General features: G+C 42.8%; 1 protein-coding gene across 1 annotated transcript in view; it reads right to left on the bottom strand.

The window, feature by feature from the left end:
- The window catches only part of LOC144689133 (sodium- and chloride-dependent neutral and basic amino acid transporter B(0+)-like), an 81557-nt gene that overhangs the window by 29389 nt on the left and 32864 nt on the right, over positions 1-19304 (bottom strand). Inside the window, exons 2-4 of the mRNA XM_078556270.1 lie at positions 10743-10875; positions 5695-5835; positions 4123-4347 (exon numbers count right to left, since the gene is read on the bottom strand). Of these exons, the coding sequence (XP_078412396.1) occupies positions 4123-4347; positions 5695-5835; positions 10743-10875 (499 nt within the window). The remainder of the gene's footprint in view (positions 1-4122; positions 4348-5694; positions 5836-10742; positions 10876-19304) is intronic.

Below are 19304 nucleotides of genomic sequence, written 5' to 3'. Positions count from 1 at the left end.
CAATCAACTACTGACTGTACATACCCCCATTGGTCCCTGTCAATTCATTAACAAACAACTGAAAAGGTGAGTTGCTAACCAGCAACCAAGAATGGGCTGCATCCAAAAGTTGTGCAAATTAATGCATTCAATGCGATTCTACTAAACAATGGAAATTTAATAGCATAACTTTTTCTCATACAGACAAGAATATCTTTGTGCAACGACAATGCTTTACTCTTTCATTTCCTACCAGTTCTACATGGTGCAATCCCTGTTCAAAGTTCTGTCCTGACTGTTGAAATACTTTTAGCCAATTTAGACTTTTGTGTTGGAGCCCACAACAGCCTGACCAAAGACAGCTCCACCTACACTTGTGCAGGAGAAAACTTGGCCATTAGGTAAGTAGGCAACATGATGCATACTAATTGGGCGTTGGGGATTTGGGGTATTGATGGAAACAGGTCAGAAGTGGGAGAGCTTGGAATGGAGATCCCACTTCTAGGTCCCCTATTGCCTAGCCAGCGATGCCCACATCCCATAAAATGAATTAAATAAAACATTAACCTCATGGAACAGCCACACTTTATTCCCACCATTGCGATGGAAAGCAGCTTGGTGCAGATCAGTGACATGCTGTAAGGCCTAGGCCAAGGAGTTTGTTATCTAATATATGGTACCAGACATGTTGATATCCAGAGCCAGCACAGCCATGATTAAGACATGCATGGAACCACTTGATAGTTGAGTTTGATCGTCCATGAGGTTGGCACTCTATCCATGGAACAAGGCATCCTTGCAGTGCCCTGCAACATCAATCCACTCATGCCCGATGTGGACTCCTTCATTTGCTCTGCAATCATAGTCTATGTGCATGGAAGGCATGCCCCTATATTGTTGATTTCCTATTGCACCTCAATGATTTTCCTTTCCATTGATGGACCCTCGGGTAATGCAACTACGTCCAGCTGAGCAGAACTTGAAAAGGGTTTCGCTTTCTGACACAGACTCTTCACAGCTGCCCCTGCCGCCACTGTCTGCTTTGGTTACTTGTGCATGGTGAGTCACCAAGTGAAAATCCAATTATCGATCTAACGGGTGTGAGGTTTTTTTGAGCTGGTGCATGGTAAGCATGGGTCATCTCCCCAGAGGTCTCATTTCCCTTTGAGGTCCACCAACTGCTGCTGTACATGAAGGCCCTGTTGGAGAGAAAACATATGGACCAGAATTTTATGCTCCCCCACCGGTGGGTTTTTAGGCTGGGTAGGGTGGGGAGAAGTGCGAAATTGAAGGATGGGAATTCCTCCAGGTTCCTGCCCACACAGTGATTTTACACTGGGGCGGACGTGACCTTGGATGGGAAGCTTGCCCTTGCCCCAATTATTGGCCACTTTAGGACTGTTTCACAGCCAAACTCAATTTTTAGGCCGGTGGAAGGGTTGAACTTCCGTGGGGAAGCCCGAAAAAGAACAGATTTACATCTCAGACGGGAAGGTTGGGGTGGGGGCGGTGGGAGGGAGTCTCCATCAGAAGCCCCCTTCTGAAGCTCTAAAGTTGGGTGCCCCCCAAGGTCCAAGCCTCTGGGCCTCCCTAACACACCCACACCTACCCCCTTCCCCCCTCGAGACCCCGATCACCCACTTTGCACCCTGCCACAGGCCTTCCCTGCTCTTCCAGTCCTGGGTCCCCTCGAACTTACCTGGGCCTCCAGTGCCTGGACTTAGGCTCTAATGTCCTCCTACATTTCTCTTCTGTCCACTGCAGCGCTGTCACTGATCATGGGCTGCATTTTACATGCCCCCGCTAAGTCTGTTTTGGATGGGGGGCATGTAAAAGAGGATGGCTGCCCACCCCACCACCCATCCCCGAGCTTAGCCCCATAATATTGGGGAGGGCAGGGGGAGTGGTGGGAGGCAGTGGGCAGGTGCCGAAATCAGCAGCCCACCTGCCATACTTAAATAGATAAACAAGGGTCAAATGTACTTTTTACCAAGCCAACTGACCCCAATAAAACCTTGCCCACACCATCAAATGGTTAGCATAGGCAGCTGGGCAGAAGCTGGCAGCTCAATTTAAAAAAAAATTCTTCAAAGGGCAGGAAAGAAGTGGGGGGCTCTATCTTCCTATCCGCCCGCAGCCTTAAAAACACACCCCACCCTCCCCACCACCCCTCCCCCGTCCCTCCCCCATCCCTAACCTGTCCAAATCCTCCCTGCCTGGATGTACCTGTTTCCGGGGATCCATGGGCCACCTTCTGCTTCCTTGTTGCAATCCTGGCAGTGCCCACTAATGCGTCCTTGGTGCTGCCAGGACTGATGGAGCTGCTGGCCAATTGGATTGTAAGGCAGCTCCCGAGGCCAGGACCTCCTCCCTAGTGAGAGGCAGAAGTCTCACTCTGACCCTATTTAGCCTGCCTGCAGCACTTTGTGGCTGTGGGGTGGGTCCGTGTGGAATGGGTTGGCTCTATGCCAACTTTGCTTCCAATGGGGGTGAACCATCTGCACCCCCTCCACCCCCCCGTATTATTTTGCCCCATTGGAACCGGCAGTCTGAGGCCGCCCGCCCCCGCGACTATTTTCCCGGTCTCCACAGGAGTTGCTAACCCACTGGCCGGGCCTTAACTGGCCCACCCGTGGAAAATGGCAGCGCAGCCTGTTTCACCAGCGGCAATCGGCCACCTGCCTGCCGCCGAGTTGGTCGGGCCCGCCCGACCGGCAAACAGAAAATTCTGGCCCATGTTAAAATGCCTCAGACAGGGGCGCTGAAAGCTGACATCAGGTCCCTCCCCCTTAGCCCACAGCTTGTTTTCCAGATTAATTTACTGTCATTCAAGTGAAGGCAAAAGGTGAAATAGCTTGCCATGGTTTACATTATCTAATCCCTTTAGAGTACCAAAAGAACTATATCACCTCCCAACCTCCTCTTTTCCAGTGAGAACATGCTCAATTCACATAATTGCTCCTCAATCAAATTCCTCCATCCCTCAATCATCCTGGTTGTTCTATTCTGTATCCTTACAAAAGTTATAATATCCTTTCCGTGCTGTGTGACAGGAAGTCTACACAGTATGCCAACTGGCACGGTTATCTTGCCATAACTCAATAAGGACCCTTTAATAGATCCCAACATCTGATTAGCTTTACTCAATGTCACAGTGCATTGTTATAATAGCTTCAAATTGTCAGCCAGAATCCTCAAATCGCTTTCATTTTTCAGGCACATGATTTTCTTTCCTTTTATGTAATATTCCCTTCTTGGGTGTTTTTGTCTCCATGTGAAGCATTTTGAATTTCACTTGCCAAATGTCTACCAATTCTTTTGGAGTCTACTATCTCCAGTAGCTTTCTGTCATCTGCAAATTTAGCTATTACGTCTGTGGCTCCCAACACCAAATCATTTGTAAAGCTAATAAGAGGTCCCAATTCTGCTGGTAAAAATTCTCCCAGGCTAGTAGAAATCACATGGACTTGAAACGTTAACTCTGTTTCTCTCTCCACAGATGCTGCCAGACCTGCTGAGTTCTTCTAGCATTTTCTGTTTTTTTTATTAACACAACCTGCAATGCTGTTTGTGTCACAAACACAGCAAAAGTAATTACATTTATATTGCAATGCTTCAATCAGGCATAGCACTAAGGGGCCCTGCAGAGGTCACATCAAAAACTTAAGAGCCTTTGGAGTGGGGGGCCTTCTTTTGTAGGTCTCTGTCCATAATCCTATTTGCTTTGTTTTCATGTCAAGCAATGCTGGGGTCCTATTCTCAGGAAAAGTGTCTCCAATAGCACTGGGTTCAAAAGAAAAATATGTGAAGTTACAGAAACCTTTCTAAAATCTGATGGTTCAGCACAAAACAAGCAAAAGATAAAAGTCTAACTCTTAATTCACCAAAATTATTTCCACTAAGATAAAAGCAAAATACTGCGGATGCTAGAAATCTGAAACAAAAACAAAAATACCTGGAAAAATTCAGCAGGTCTGACAGCATCTGCGGAGAGGAATACAGTTGACCTTTCGAGTCCGTATGACTCATCATCAGAAATTATTTCCACACCTTTTCTGCTGCTGTTCCGGTAATCAAGTAACAGAACACTTGCAGAAATTCACCCCCTTCCCAGTCAGTATGTTGATTCTAAAAGCTACCTGACTCTACGACTTCTTGAACAGGCTTACCTTGAAGATGAACCATGTGACCAAGGATGGTGAAGATGGCAAATCCAGCAAACACACTTGTACCACAATTAACAACAGAGACAAGGATTGCATCTCTGTAACAGTCATTGTTGAATCTGTTGTATGATGATAGTGCTGTTATGGCCCTCAAGGCCACTGCGATAGAATAGAACATTTGTGTTGCAGCATCTTTCCAAACCTAATGAATGCAAGATATAATAAATTAGAATTGGAACAACTTAGCCATTGCTTTTTCCTGCACATCAGGACAAATTATTTTAGCAATGTATAATTAAAGGATAGATTAATTTACAGTTCATTCATCCTGAATGTAACTACTTCTGATCTTTGCTGTCTCACCTAAACAGTATGATAGTCTTTCTCAGCCTTTCATCGTTGCAAATGCTTAAGAAAGCAAGCCTAAATATTTTTGGTTTCAGCATACTTTTAAATGTGGTGCAATTGCTTAACTGCAGCAGCTGCACAGTATTCTAATAAAGCAAATAATGAGAAATAGAAAGAAATCAGACACACACATGCGCACTTGCTTCCAGTTCTCTTGATCCTCTTTCTCAGGTGCCTCTCCCCAACTGCTACTTGATCATTTTTGCCCTAGATTCTACTCCCACAGCTCTCCCCAAATGTTTTCAAGCCTCAGTACACAGGCTATGCCAAAGCCCAGACTCCCTCAGTTCTCACCCCCGCAGTCTCTCCAGAGTATATTCAGGTCCCAGATTAGACGCTTTAGTCTGAAATCTCAGGTCACACCCTTCCTTCCCATCACCTTCCTCCTATCTGCTTCTGGCCCATCACTTCCTCCAGATGCACCATCATGTGTTGTATCAATAAGCAAACAAACCCATTTCAACCCACCTTCAACCTTATGTATGTTGTTTGGAATCCTCCTTAATACCCAGATTCTAAACAAAGGTGCAAATTAAATTAAATAGAAAAAGAAGATGACAGTGCATTGGTATCAATACAAAAGAGAGCAGGAACAGCAGGAAAGAGAAGCTCAGAAAATGTAATAAAGGCAGGTGCAAATGTAGGGGTATACATATACATATTTGACTTTGTGGCGTTGGGTGCTTTAGACCACCTTGGCATAGCGGGGGCACGGGTAAGAGAGCGAGAAAGAAATAAATTAAATTATTAATTATTAAGGTTAAAATTCACAGCTGACAGTAAAATAGGGCCAAAAAATGCAGTTAATGGTTTGTACATGGATTTAACTCAGTTATGCCATTGGTCAAACAGACAGCAAAATCAAACGTAACACTAAATGTGAAATATTACATACGTGTAATAAAACCATGAGCAACATATGCAGACAATGAAGGGAACAGAATCTGTACAACGAAACTTAATAAGCACCTGGGACTAAAGGTAGGCTTCAAATTAAAATTTAACTTCTGAGGTATATTAGATTGCCTGAAATATACAGTTTATAACTTAGAAATGCAACAAAAGGCACAGAAAAAAAAGAAAAATGTACAATTCTTTGAAAATTATAGATGAAATCTATAGATCAAAATAGTATGTTTACCTCAACTTGAGCCAATTTTGAGAAATCTGACTGCCTTCCAATGTAATACTCAATTCCATTCTTGGCTCCTTCCAGAGTAGCCCCTCGAACAATCAGCAAAAATATAAGCAGGTAAGGAAGCGTGGCAGTGAAATAAACCACCTATCCCAGGAAAACAAGCTATTAAATTTCATCTCCATATTACTAGCTAAAAAAAAAGTACAACATTTACAATCTTACAAAAATGAATCTAATTAAATTTCAAGCTAATATCATTGTAATCAAAGCAGAGAAGTTGAATAGGACACATTTATAGAACTACAAAATATACATGAAGCTAATGCTATGCCGGGCTGAAAAGAAAATATTATGCTAATTTATGCATGCATTTAAAAAACAATTTGAATGGTTATCAAAACACAGACGGTGGGCCAAATAGATCAATGCCTTAAACCATTGATTTGAAAGCAAGTTTACATTACTTTTAGATATTTTGTCATTATTAACTCTTGAAAATCACATAGATGTTTTACCTGGCACCATGAGACCACCCTGATGTGACTCATTACTCTCATCCTCAGAATCTGAAATAGCTAATCCTTTTTACCTACAATATCCTAATACAATTTGCATAAAAACCCTTGAATCATAATGCTAGTAAGTTGGTCAGGAGAAAGAGTAGTGAGTGAGAAAGATACAAATGCTCAAAAAAAATCTAGATCTGACAAAGCAGATAATTTAGCCCTTGCTTCATTATCTCTCACACAAACCACAGACAGAGGAAAAAGTCAGTGGGGAACCCATCCCTGCTCCTGACGACTGTCCCACAGCCATTTAACTCTTTGTGGAGTATTAATTGGCTGGGGGCAGGCCATCCACCCACACCTGGTCCCACCACTCATAGTGTTAGCCACTGTTAGGCCCACAACAAGTTCCGCAATACCAAGTGCCAGGGGCCCAGGATGCAGTTAAGCTTGGGCATCCCTAGGTGGGGCCAGGAGAAGAGGCCCCAGGTGGAGTGGGGGGCCACCAAGGGGGAAAAGGGGTCTCGCTAGGCAACCCCCCAACCCCCAAACCCCCCCACCCACCCCACCCTGAACTTCCCATTCGACAACTGAGCAGGCTAATAAGCTAGGCTTCTCCCCAGTCCATGACCTCCTCCCACTGGCTTAAAAACTACGCTGGGTGGGAAGCGGCCTCAATTGGAATGAGATTAGGCAGGTAGCCCTAGGCCTTACCCATCCCTTGTAAAATTTCTGTCAGGTCAGCTGGTAGGCAACAGGAGGGACACCTGCAGAATTCTATGGGCCCGGCACACTTGCTGGAAAGAGGCCGTCAAATTCTATCTCATAGGTCACAAAGCAATTTGAAATTAGAAGGGAGATGGCTTCCTCCCCAGCTCCTGATACCAAAACAAAGTGTTAAAAGCATTGTTCTGAATGTTGGTCAAATTTAAATAATAATGTATAATAAATATTTGAAGAGAACCTCACATAGGGTGTCTTACAGAACGAATAAATAGAAAACCAAGACAATCCCAAAAAACAACCTTTTGAACAAATACAATGGCCCTGGTCATCTCAGATTTTTACCAGGGAATGGTTACAATGGCTAGTTTGATAAATCCTGCTTGACCATCGAGTTACTCAATATGCCATATGACACAAAGAGCTACTGGGACTTTAGTTAAAATGCAGACTTCAAAGAGCTTAAACTAATGATGCCCAAATTCTATGAACGAATAAAGAAGAAACAACTCTGCATTGCTGCGCTGGCTGATGCTTATATAGAGCATTTCATGTGGTAAGTTATCCCAATGTACCTCACAGGAGAGTTAAGAAAATTTGACACTAAACTTATTTGACACCAAAATTTGACACCAAACCTGAAGAAGAGTCATACGGACTTGAAACGTTATCTCTGTCTCTCTCTCTCTCTCCACAGATGCTGTCAGACCTGCTGAGATTTTCCAGTATATTTTGTTTTCATTTCGGTGTAGCAATTAAAACTGGGGATGCTCCCTAAAACTTTAGCCACTCTACTTCAGTTTCCTCCTTTGAGATGCTCCTTTAAAACCTATCTCTTTGAGCAAGCTTTTGGTCATTTGCTCTTAAGGCTACAGTTGTAGGAATGCAGATATTATGGAATCATAGACTGGTTACAGCTGCATTCTGCAAGAACAACTCAGCTTGTCCCACTCCCCAGCCTTTTCCCCAGATCCCCGCTATTTTTTTTCTGTTTAGATAATTATCCAGTAACTTTTGAAAGCCACGGCTGAAGCTGCCACCGATTGTTGTTGTCATCGGCTGTCCTTCGATTCAAGGATGATGTCTACTCTCATGGGTTTCTGCCATGGGTCTTCAAACGGCTGAGTGGTCCTATTCGTGACTCACAGATCTTTGAACAAATGGGGCAGGATGTCCCATGAGATAGTGGGATCCGAAGTGCAGGCTTTTCTTCCTTTTCTTTCCTTCTCTGTTGCCTCGCTGCCTCATCATTAAGGCATTGGGACTCAGCGCAATGGACAAGTTGTCGCCATTTTGGATAATTAGTAGCAAACTCCTGCCAGTCATTAAGGTTAATGCTACCACGCTTCAAGGAGAGCTTCAGAATGTCTGAAGCGTTTGCTTTGTCCCCTCCTGGAATGATGGCCATTGAAAATTGAAAGAACAGGGCCTGGCAGGGGAAATAGTGTTTGGTCATTCGGAACCAATCCATCAAATTTGATTTGGCTGTTTTGCCTGAATACTTGTAGGTCTGTCTTCAAGAAAATACCGTGGTCTACAGACGGCCCAGGTGGCTTCAAAAAAGCTTTGCACGTCACAATGACCAGCATACTGTTAGGGCTATCTGGCTTCCTCTTCCCACCACATGTCCTTTATGGTCCAGATTTGTCTTTGGGCATCAGCTTTGAGATGTTGAAATGCTGCCTTCTTGAAATATGATCTAGGACTATTCTGAAGGCTGCTCATTTTTCCAGGTGGTCTCATATTTGAGCACCGTTTTCACTGAACCAATCCTGGTGATGACAATGCTAGAACCCAATGTTCTGGGCACAGGGCTCTAGTACAGCTTATTTCAGCCCACTGTTTTGGAACTCAATTGGATATGTGAAAATTTTTCATATTGATTGTGAGCTGCACATAAATTCCCCTCTTTCGTCAGCTATTTTAAGGTTTAGATTTATGGAAGCTGCAATATTTTTATGCTAGGTGAATGTTCATTGCCGAGTGAACAAGTCGACGATCAGCCATCACATGTATCAAGTGAAGCAGTCCGTGCTCATATTTACCAAGACCTGGACAACATTCAGGCTTGGCTTGATAAGTGGCAAGCAATATTCATGCCACACCAGTGCCAGGCAATGACCATCTCCAACAGGAGAGAATCCAACCATTCTCCCTCGACATTCAATTGCATTACCGTTGCTGAATATCTCACTTTCGACATCCTGGAGGCTACTGGACCAGCCATTTAAGTACTGTGGCTACAAGAGCAGGTCAGACGGTGGGAATTCCGAGGAGAGTAACTCACCTCCTGACTCCACAAATCCTGCCCACTATCTACAAGGCACAAGTCAGGAGTGTGATGGAAAACTCACCACTAGCCTGGATAAGTGCAGTTTCAACAACACTCAAAGTTCAACAGTATCCAGGGCAAAGCAGTCCGTTTGATTAGCACCCCATCCACCATCTTCAACATCCACTTCCTCCACCACCGATGCACAGTGGTAGCACTGTATACCATCTACAAGATGCACTGCCGCAACTCACCAAGGCTCCTTTGACAACACCTTCCAAACCTGCGACCTCAACCAAGTAGAAAGAAAAGGGCAGCAAATGCCTGGGAACACCACCAACTGGAAGTTCCCCTTGAAGCCACACAACATCATGACTTGGAACTATATTTGCGATTCCTTCACTGTCACTGGGTCAAAATCCTGGAACTCCCTCCTTAACAGCACTGTGGGTGTACCTATACCGCATGGACTGCAGCAGTTCAAGAAGGCAGCTCACCATCACCTTCTCAAGGGCATTTAGGGATGAGCAATAAATGCTGGTCAACAATGCCCAAATCCTGTGAAAGAATAAGAAAACATACAGACATCACTTAGATCCTTGACCAAAACACTGACATAATCCAGGAGTTGCCAATGCTTTGACTTAGGATGCATCCACATGGTTTTGAATTTATCCTTCTGGCAAAAGAGAATGTTTATTATAATGAGGCCACGCTGAGCACATTTTGTCAGTAGGACTATTTGCATTGGCTTTTCCTATCCTGTTTTTTCCAATGGTTCTGCTCCAGACTCTGGATTCACGGCTAACTCTGGCATTATAGTCCCAGAGAAGATTATTTCTTTTCTTCTTTTCACCAAAGTCAAAACAGAACTTTTCCTTGGTATCTTCATCAAAGATATTGCCCATTGTTCTTTTGCCAGTTACCTAGAATACAGTGTCTTCTGGTTCTTGACACTTCAGCCAATGGGAAAACTTTCTTCTTATTTACTCTGTGCAGAACCCTGATGATTTTGAGCACCTCTATCAAATCCAAGAACAGCCCCAGCTTCTCCAATCTATCCCCATAGCTGAAGTCCCTCATCCCTAGATTTAAAATACTAACCTTTCCTACTTGGAATGGTTGAGTACACATTATATATTATACATAGAGCTGTAATTTACAAAGTTTAAATGCATCACATAAATATTCTATACTATAACTTAAAATTCTGCATTACGTAGATTAACTTGTGTTTGCAGTGATTTCCATCGCTTTTCCTACATAGCTTTACCTCAATTGTTCCAATCCCTCCCAGGTCTAACCGAGCAGCATGAGCGCATGAGAGATTATAGGAAAAGACGGGAAAAGAATAAGAGGGGTTGGAGACATCTAGAAATGACAATAAGAGACAGATAGAAGGGTAGAAAAGCTAATAGAAAGGAAGACAGAGAATTGGAGAATGTGAGACTGAGACAGAAGACACAAAGAAAGACAATAAATTAAATACATTGGTACAAAAACCCATATTTCTTAGCAGAATCCCAGTTCTATTTTTCTAAACTGTTCACCTTTCCTGAAGATCTGATTCCTTGACATAATGCCAGCCCAGTTATCAGCCATGCCAGAAACAAGCAGAGAGCTAAATACCAGACTATCTCACCAGTCTCTTCAATTGAATGTGTATGACGCAAAACTGCTTTACTAAATAAAACAAACATATGATGTAAGGATATTGTTCATTGCACATTTTCTAGTAAATAACAGTAATTACATATTGTAAAGGTTTTACCCAAAATCCAAATGTATCTGAAAGGTGTCCAGATCATTGGTAATCATTTCAGAATTTTTTTTCTTTATTCTTTCATGGGGTGTGGGATTCGCTAGTAAGGTCAGCAACTATTGCCCACCCCTAACTGCCCTTGAACTGAGCAGCTTGCTAGGCCATTTCAGAGGATAGTTAAGAGCCAACCACATTGCTGTGGGTCTGGAGTTACATGTAGGCCAGGCAGGGTAAGGATGACAGATTTCTTTAGTAAACATTTTCTTAGATTTCACGCTAGTGAGTCATATGGGTTTTTGCAAAATTCATTTCATGGTCACTGTTACTGAGACTAGCTTTATTTTCCAGATTTATTAATTCAAACTCAACCAGCATGGTGGGATTTGAACCCATGTCCCCAGAGCATTAGCCTGGACCTCTGAATTACTAGTCCAGTGACATATCTACTATGCCACTATCTCCCCTTTACTGTAATGCAATTGTAAATGTAAATATAATTGTTACAAAATCTAAATTAAAGTTAATATGCTTTTGGTTCGTGATTTAAAAAAACCCTTGAATTTAGCGCGTTAAGACTACTCCTTCTATAGTCCATGCATGAATATCTTCATCACTCAATCCCTTCCTCACTCAATCTAAGAAGCTTATAAATCACTTACTGACCTCTGTGAGCCAAACAGATCTATTAATATCTACATAATTCTCAATTTCCTTCTTCAGCAGATTTTAGTTTAGTTCCTTTTAAAGTCTTGAAATGACCCAAAATTTAGCACTCTTCTGGTACTGATGAAAGCTATTGGTGACTTGCTTTGACAATGTTTGTTACAACAGCATGTATTTGATTGAATTATCAAGTATTGTTAAAATGGCAGAAATAATTAGTTATCTATTTGTTAATTCACATCTGTCACATTGATGGATACTAAGCACAGTTTATTTTTAGTCATTTAATTTTCAAATGTAGTGCTAATAGCGAGACTTCTTCAAAATAAGAGAAAAATCTAAAATACAATCAAAATTTTTACTGTAGGCATAATACATTATTGAAGCAAACCTACATTATCAATTTATTTTAATCATTTTCTAATCACAGGTTCATTAGATTAACCTTTGTTATACATTATGTATCTAAATCAAATTTTAAAAAGATCAAACAGCATATTAATTTTGATTATTTCCCTAAAGATAAAATCTCTCAATGCAGCTATTCAGTCATTCTATTTACACTCGTAATGCTCACTTGCGCTTTGCTGAGATACATCGATCTGAGCTCCATTTGTGCAAATTTCACCTTTTACGAGTTGAATACTTCCATCAGCCAATGTAATATTGCAGAAAGGGTCTGTAAAATATAGTAATATGATAAATAAATTTTATTTGATAAATTATAACTAGTCATGAAACAAACTGAAAAGTGAACCGTCAGTTAAAATGTTTCAGCTTGACTTGACAAATCAGACCATTTATAAAAAATATCAGCTAATAGTAGAATTAAGTTTAATGTTTTCAAACTTGTGTCACATAACTCTTATCCTCCCACTAATTCCCAACATATATTTCATCTAAGATAAAAGCAAAATACTGCGGATGCTGGAAATCTGAAACAAAAACAAAAATAGCTGGAAAAACTCAGCAGGTCTGACAGCATCTGCGGAGAGGAATACAGTTAACGTTTTGAGTCCGTATGACTCTTCATCAGAACTAAGGAAAAATAGAAATGAGATGAAATATAAGCTGGTTGAGGGGGGTGGGACAGATAGAGCTGGATAGAGGGCCAGCGATAGGTGGAGGTAAAGAAGAGATTGCCAAAGATGTCATAGACAAAAGGACAAAGGGGTTTTGACACTGGTGATATTAGCTATGGAATGTGCTAATGGTGACATTAATGGTAGAAAGCAGGACGAGCAAGTGACAGATAGCCCTAGTGGGGGTGGGGTAGGGGAATGGATCAAAACGGGCTAAAAGGTGGAGATAAAACAATGAACGGAAATACATTTAAAAATAAAAGAAATAGGTGGGAAAATAAATATATATAAAAAAATATATATATTAAAAATATATAAATTATTGGAAAAAGGGGGTTTGGAAAGGAGGTGGGGATGGAGGAGAGAGCTCATGATCTGAAGTTGGTGAACTCAATGTTAAGTCCGGAAGGCTGCAAAGTGCCTAATCGGAAGATGAGGTGCTGTTCCTCCAGTTTGCGTTGAGGTTCACTGGAACATTGCAGCAGGCCAAGGACGGACATGTGAGCATGAGGGCAGGGTGGTGTGTTGAAATGGCAAGCAACAGAGAGGTCCGGGTCATGCTTGCGGACAGACCAAAGGTGTTCCACAAAGCGGTCACCCAGTCTGTGTTTGGTCTCTCTAATGTAGAGGAGACTGCATTGGGAGCAGCGAATGCAGTAGACTAAATTGAGGGAAGTGCAAGTGAGGGGCTGCTTCACTTGAAAGGAGTGTTTGGGCCCTTGAATGGTGAGGAGGGGGGAAGTAAAGGGGCAGGTGTTGCACCTTCTGCAGTTGCATGGGAAGGCACCGTGGGAGGGGGTTGAGGTGTAGGGGGTGATGGAGGAGTGGACCAGGGTGTCCCAGAGGGAACAGCCCCTACGGAATGCTGACGGAGGGGAGGGGGGGTGAAGGGAAGATGTGTTTGGTGGTGGCATCATTCTTGAGTTGGTGGAAATGGCGGAGGATGATCCTTTCAGTGCGGAGGCTGGTGGGGTGATAAGTGCGGACAAGGGGGACCCTATCATGGTTCTGGGAGGGAGAGGAACATGTGAGGGTGGATGTGTGGGAGATGGGCCGAACACGGTTGAGGGCCCTGTCAACCACCGTGGGTGGAAAACCTCGGTTAAGGAAGAAGACATGTCAGAGGGACTGTTTTGGAAATTGGCATCATCAGAACAGATGTGACAGAGGCGAAGGAACTGGGAGAATGGGATGGAGTCCTTAAAGGAAGCAGGGTGTGAGGAGCTGTCGTCAAGGTAGCTGTGGGAGTCGGTAGGCTTGTAATAAATATTGGTGGACAGTCTAACACCAGAAATTGAGACAGAGAGGTCAAGGAAGGGAAGGGAAGTGTCAGTGATGGACCATGTGAAAATGATGGAGGGGTGGAAATCGGTAGCAAAATTAATACATTTTTCCAGGTCTAGACGAGAGCATGAAGCGGCACCGAAGCAGTCATCATTGTACCGGAGAAAGAGTTGTGGGAGGGGGCCTGAGTAGGACTGGAACAAGGAATGTTTCACATACTCCATAAAGAGACAGGTGTAACTGGGGCCCATGCGGGTACCCATAGCCACACCTTTTATTTGGAGGAAGTGAGATGAGTTTAAGGAGAAATTATTCAGTGAGAGAACAAGTTCAGCCAGACGGAGGAGAGTGGTGGTGGATGGGGATTGTTCGGGCCTCTGTTCGAGGAAGAAGCGGAGAGCCCTCCGACCATCCCGGTGGGGGATGGGGGTGTAGAGGGATTGGACATCCATGGTGAAGAGGAAGTGGTTGGGGCCAGGGAACTGAAAATTGTTGATATGATGCAGGGCATTAGAGGAATTGCGGATGTAGGTGGGAGGGACTGGACAAGGGAAGAGAGAATGGAGTCAAGATAGGAAGAAATGAGTTCCATAGGGCAGGAACAGGCTGACACAATCGGTCTGCCGGGACAGTCCTGTTTGTGGGTTTTGGGTAGGAGGTAGAAGCGGGCCGTCTGAGGTTGGGAGACCATGAGGTTGGAAGCTGTGGAGGGAAGATCTCCAGAGGAGGTAAGGTCAGTGACAGTCCTGGAAACACTGGCTTGATGTTCAGTGGTGGGGTCATGGTCCAGGGTGAGGTAGGAGGAAGTGTCTGCGAGTTGACTCTCAGACTCTGTGAGGTAGAGGTCAGTGCGCCAGACAACAAAAGCATCACCCTTGTCAGCAGGTTTGATGACAAAGTCAGGGTTGGACCTGAGAGAATGGAATGCGGCAAGTTCAGAAAGAGACAGGTTAGAGTGGGCAAGAGAAGCAGAGAAATTGAGATGACTGATGTCACGCCGACAGTTCTCAATGAAAAGATCAAGAGCAGATAAGAATCCAGAGGGAGGGGCCCAGGTGGAGGGAGAATATTGGAGGCGGGTAAAAGGATCCGTTGAACGGGGAGAGGACTCCTGCCCAAAGAAGTGAGCACGGAGACGAAGGTGACAGAAGGAGAGTTCAGCATCGTGCCGAGCCCGAAATTCATTGAGGTGAGGGCGTAAGGGTATGAAACTAAGGTGAAAGTAAGGGTACTACTCTGCTCTCATGCCCAAATGTCCGTCCTTGGCCTGCTGCAATGTTCCAGTGAAGCTCAACACAAACTGGAGGAACAGCACCTCATCTTCCGATTAGGCACTTTGCAGCCTTCCAGACTTAACACTGAGTTCAACAACTTCAGGTCATGAACTCTCTCCTCCATCCCCACCCCCTTTCCGATCCCCCTTTTTCCAATAATTTATATACTTCATCTACCTTTGAATAGTGCCTTAGGACCTTTTAGTTCCACCCAAGAGGGCAGACACAACCTCAATTTTACATCTGATTTGAAAGATGCACCTCTGATAGTTCAGCACTCTTTCAGTGCTGCACTGAACTGCCAACCTGCATTGTGTGCTCAAGTCTCTAGAGCACATGTTGTTCCGAAGAGCATCTGACTTCGATTCAGAATACTACTTGGAGTCCAGGTTGGTACAATTGAGAGAAATTAGAATGACATTTTCTAACTGTCAACTTAACAGGTACTAATCAAGAATAGTAAAGAATTGTTTAGTTCAAACTCAACCGTGTTTCAAAAAATTCACTCAACTACAATGAGAAAACATACTTTCCTTGAGTTTAAGGCATTTTCTTAAGTTTTTTTTAATACAAAAGCAAAAACATAGATTCTCAGTCATATTTCATGCAGATTCTCAAAAAAACACACCATAAATTTTACTGAATGAAAATTTAGTAATTTGTCTTCTAGTTTTTTCCTTGGGTTATTTTGAAAGGATTTTCATGAGAAATTCCTAGAATGCTGCAACAGTACAGCTGAAAAAAAGTACTAATTCAACCTGGGAAGTTAGGCATAAAATTCAGGTGATGCTGGGAGAGAAACTTAGGGTTGGTATTGGCTCAGTAGGTAAGGGGGTGGGTGCTGTTTTGAGCTTGGAAAACCCAGACAGGCTGACTGCTTGTCATGTGAAAAATCCTGTTGCACCAGGCTGTAACTGAGATGGCTAAGAGCAGGTAAGGTATAATGGTTGGGGGGGTGGGGTGGGGGCTGGGAGAGTAAAATGGCATTTGGTGCGGGGTGGGTTGACGGGATAGATTGTTGGGTCTAGAGGAAGCAATTCTTCTGGCCCACAGGTATCATTGGAAAGGCATTTACCTTATGGCTTCAGCCCTTCTCACCTCCTTTCACCTGCTGGGTTTCCCAAGGGAAACCCTGCTGAGCAGTTTAAAATAGAATCAATAGGTGTTAAGATTAAGACTTGTAACATAATTTAATTATTTAAATGACTCAACCCCCTCCTCCAAGTGAATTGGTCACTTCCTCCCCTGCCCCACCCACCCCACCACCCAACCTCATCCCACCTCTGTTTTAACTGGATGTAGATGGATGAGATACCTACTTCAGCTTTATGGCTTTTTAGATCTCCCAAACCAAACCTGGGGGTCATGTTACTCCCTCAGCAACAGTGGGAATAATTTCCCACTGCTTATCTGGGTTTCTCTATTATATTGGACAGCAGGGAAACCTCCGGAGACATTTCCCCCAATTCTGTACAAGACCAGGCATTTGGGAAAATCTGCACCCTTCAAACAAAGGTTTTAATGAAGGCATCAAAAGGCAAAAGTCAATACAGAGGATAAATTTAGTCATGCTGTTGTGAAAGATATTTCTGTTTTTAAATTGTTTAGGCCCTTATTTTCAACATTAAGGAATTTCAGTGCTGAGAAAAAAGCCTATGAAAATTTTCAGCATTTTTCAGAATATGTGAGCACTCAAATGGCCCAACTGCATCATCAGAAGGTAACATAATCTCACCATAAATTAGCAACTGTTGTGTTTAACATTAGGTTGTGACAGGGCAGTGTGACACCTTAAACATTAAAATACTTTTTCAAAAATAAGTACTTATGAGTTTAGAATGAAATAGTTGCAAAAAAAAACAGATTTGATATAAAATACAGTAAATTTGTTTCACTAAGAATATATTTAGGCTATTAGTCCAGTTTATTGTCAAAGTATAACTATGTGGATTCACTTTAATTAAACCTATCTAATGGTGTTTAGCTTTGCCCAACCAACATGTGACCCAATCTGAATGAAGAGAAATCTAATCATTAAATTTTATGAACATAAAACATAGCAGATAGGCTAAGATTATTTCTCGGGTGGATATGTGGATTTATCAGGATTCACTGAGGGACAAGTCAGCCAATGCTAGGAAAGTCTGAATACTGTATCATCTGGCCCAATGTGCCTTCGGTTGTCATTTCAATTCAAAGCCATTTGCTCCCTTGGGCGGATACAATGCTTGCCACCAGAATGACAGAATACAAAAATGTATATTTTGAGAGTCATTACTAATGCTGCATCATTAGATAGTCTTAGCAAATTACTGACCAATCAACTGAGTATTCTACAGTTACTGGATGTTTACAATTAGAATTGTTAATCATGATGACTCATTTAAAGGAGATTTTGCTGAAATGCTTTAATCTCATTTTGATTGGTAGAACTGCAGCATCTGTTGAACGATTAATATATACATAATTTAACAAAAACTGTTTTAGTTTAATGACGTTTGTTTTCTTAGCTAAATTAAATGGCCTTTAACATCAGCCTCATCTTTTGCCCTGCATTTCTGTTGCAGCTTCACCAGGTTGGCACCTCATTTTTAGGTATGCCTAGTGATGCTCCTGGCATGATCTCCTACACTCTTTATTGAACTAGGGTTGATCTCCTGGTTTGATGGTTATTGATTTACTATATACCATGGCCAGAATTTTTCCATTGGCGAGTTGGGGGCGGGGCCTGCTCGACGACGTGAAATGACGCGGGATGTTCCCCCTGATGTCATCCTGCCCCATTTAAATATTCAGGAAGGCGGGTGGACAGCAAAATCAGCCGTCCGCCCACTGACTTGTCAATGGTCAATTGAGGCCATTGACAGGATAATTAAGCCAATTAAAGGCCCTGCCCGTCCAACCTTAAGGCTGGCAGGCAGGCCGGGAGCCCCAGTGGGCTTCTGAAAAAACATGAAACCTCATCCACTGGCGGGATGAGGTTTCATGTCTGTTTTAAAAAACTTTAATAAACTTTATGTGATATTTATTAACATGTCCCATCTCGTGTGACATTGTCACATGAGGGAGACATGTTAATAATTTTTTTATTTTTCTATTTTTTAAGTTTATGAAACTTTCAGCGCTGTCCCTGAGACAGCACTTAGTCTCAGGGAGCTGTGCGGTCTTTTGCATACATGCGCGAAAGAGCGCACTCTGACAGTTGGGGAATCCCTCCCTCCCAGGACAGGAAGCAGATAGCGCTTCCCGTCGGGTGGCCCGCAAAATTCTGCCCCATATTTTTTCTGCTACTGTAATGAAAAATGTGGGTATCTAGGCATGTGCAAATTAAATTTTCCACTTTAGTAGGATGGAACATATTACAGATTTGATGTTTCCTGTACTGCTCTACAATGTGCAAGCCAGTGATCTTCATTATTACTTCCAGATGTGAATTCGCAACACCCAGTTGGAAGGTCAGCTTATGCAGGAGAGGCACTCCTGTTGCAGGCTTGCTGATAAGTAAGGGAACTGCATCAAAACTGCTGAGAATCAATGAGCCTTCTTGCTTCTATAAATAAGAAAGCATTATTGAGATCAATCCAAGATGTATTTGTTTAGAATCACATATAAACTAAACTAAGGCCATCGGCATCAAGTCCAGGGTATTCCTGTATCCACAGAATGCCTAATATGGTTTAGGTTCACACAAGCTCAAATAGGAACTAACATTACTGTTAAAAATTCTAATCATAATGAGTTTTCTTACTGCAGTATCAACCCTCAAAATATTCCAATCAACCGTAAATAATAACACAGTCACCTCTTCCTTTTCTAAATCTTTTAAATCATTTTAACTGTTACGTATGAACCTGTCAAGATGCTATTTCCACTTTAGAGACAAAGGCCTGAATTTTTACAGAGAGGCAAGGGCTCTGTGCCTTAGTGAAAATAGCGTCAGAGCACTGAGCCTGAAAGACCTGATCCCGCCTATCTGGCACCCACCTTTTTTGCTGGGTGAGGGGAAGGGGGTTGAAGGTATTTCACATATCTGTGGTTCATTGAGGA

Source organism: Cetorhinus maximus, chromosome 13 (genome assembly GCF_964194155.1).
Source record: "Cetorhinus maximus chromosome 13, sCetMax3.hap1.1, whole genome shotgun sequence".
In the NCBI taxonomy this organism is placed as follows: Eukaryota; Metazoa; Chordata; class Chondrichthyes; order Lamniformes; family Cetorhinidae; genus Cetorhinus; species Cetorhinus maximus.
Note: the sequence above shows the minus strand (reverse complement) of the source record. Positions and strands in the feature narration are given on the sequence as shown.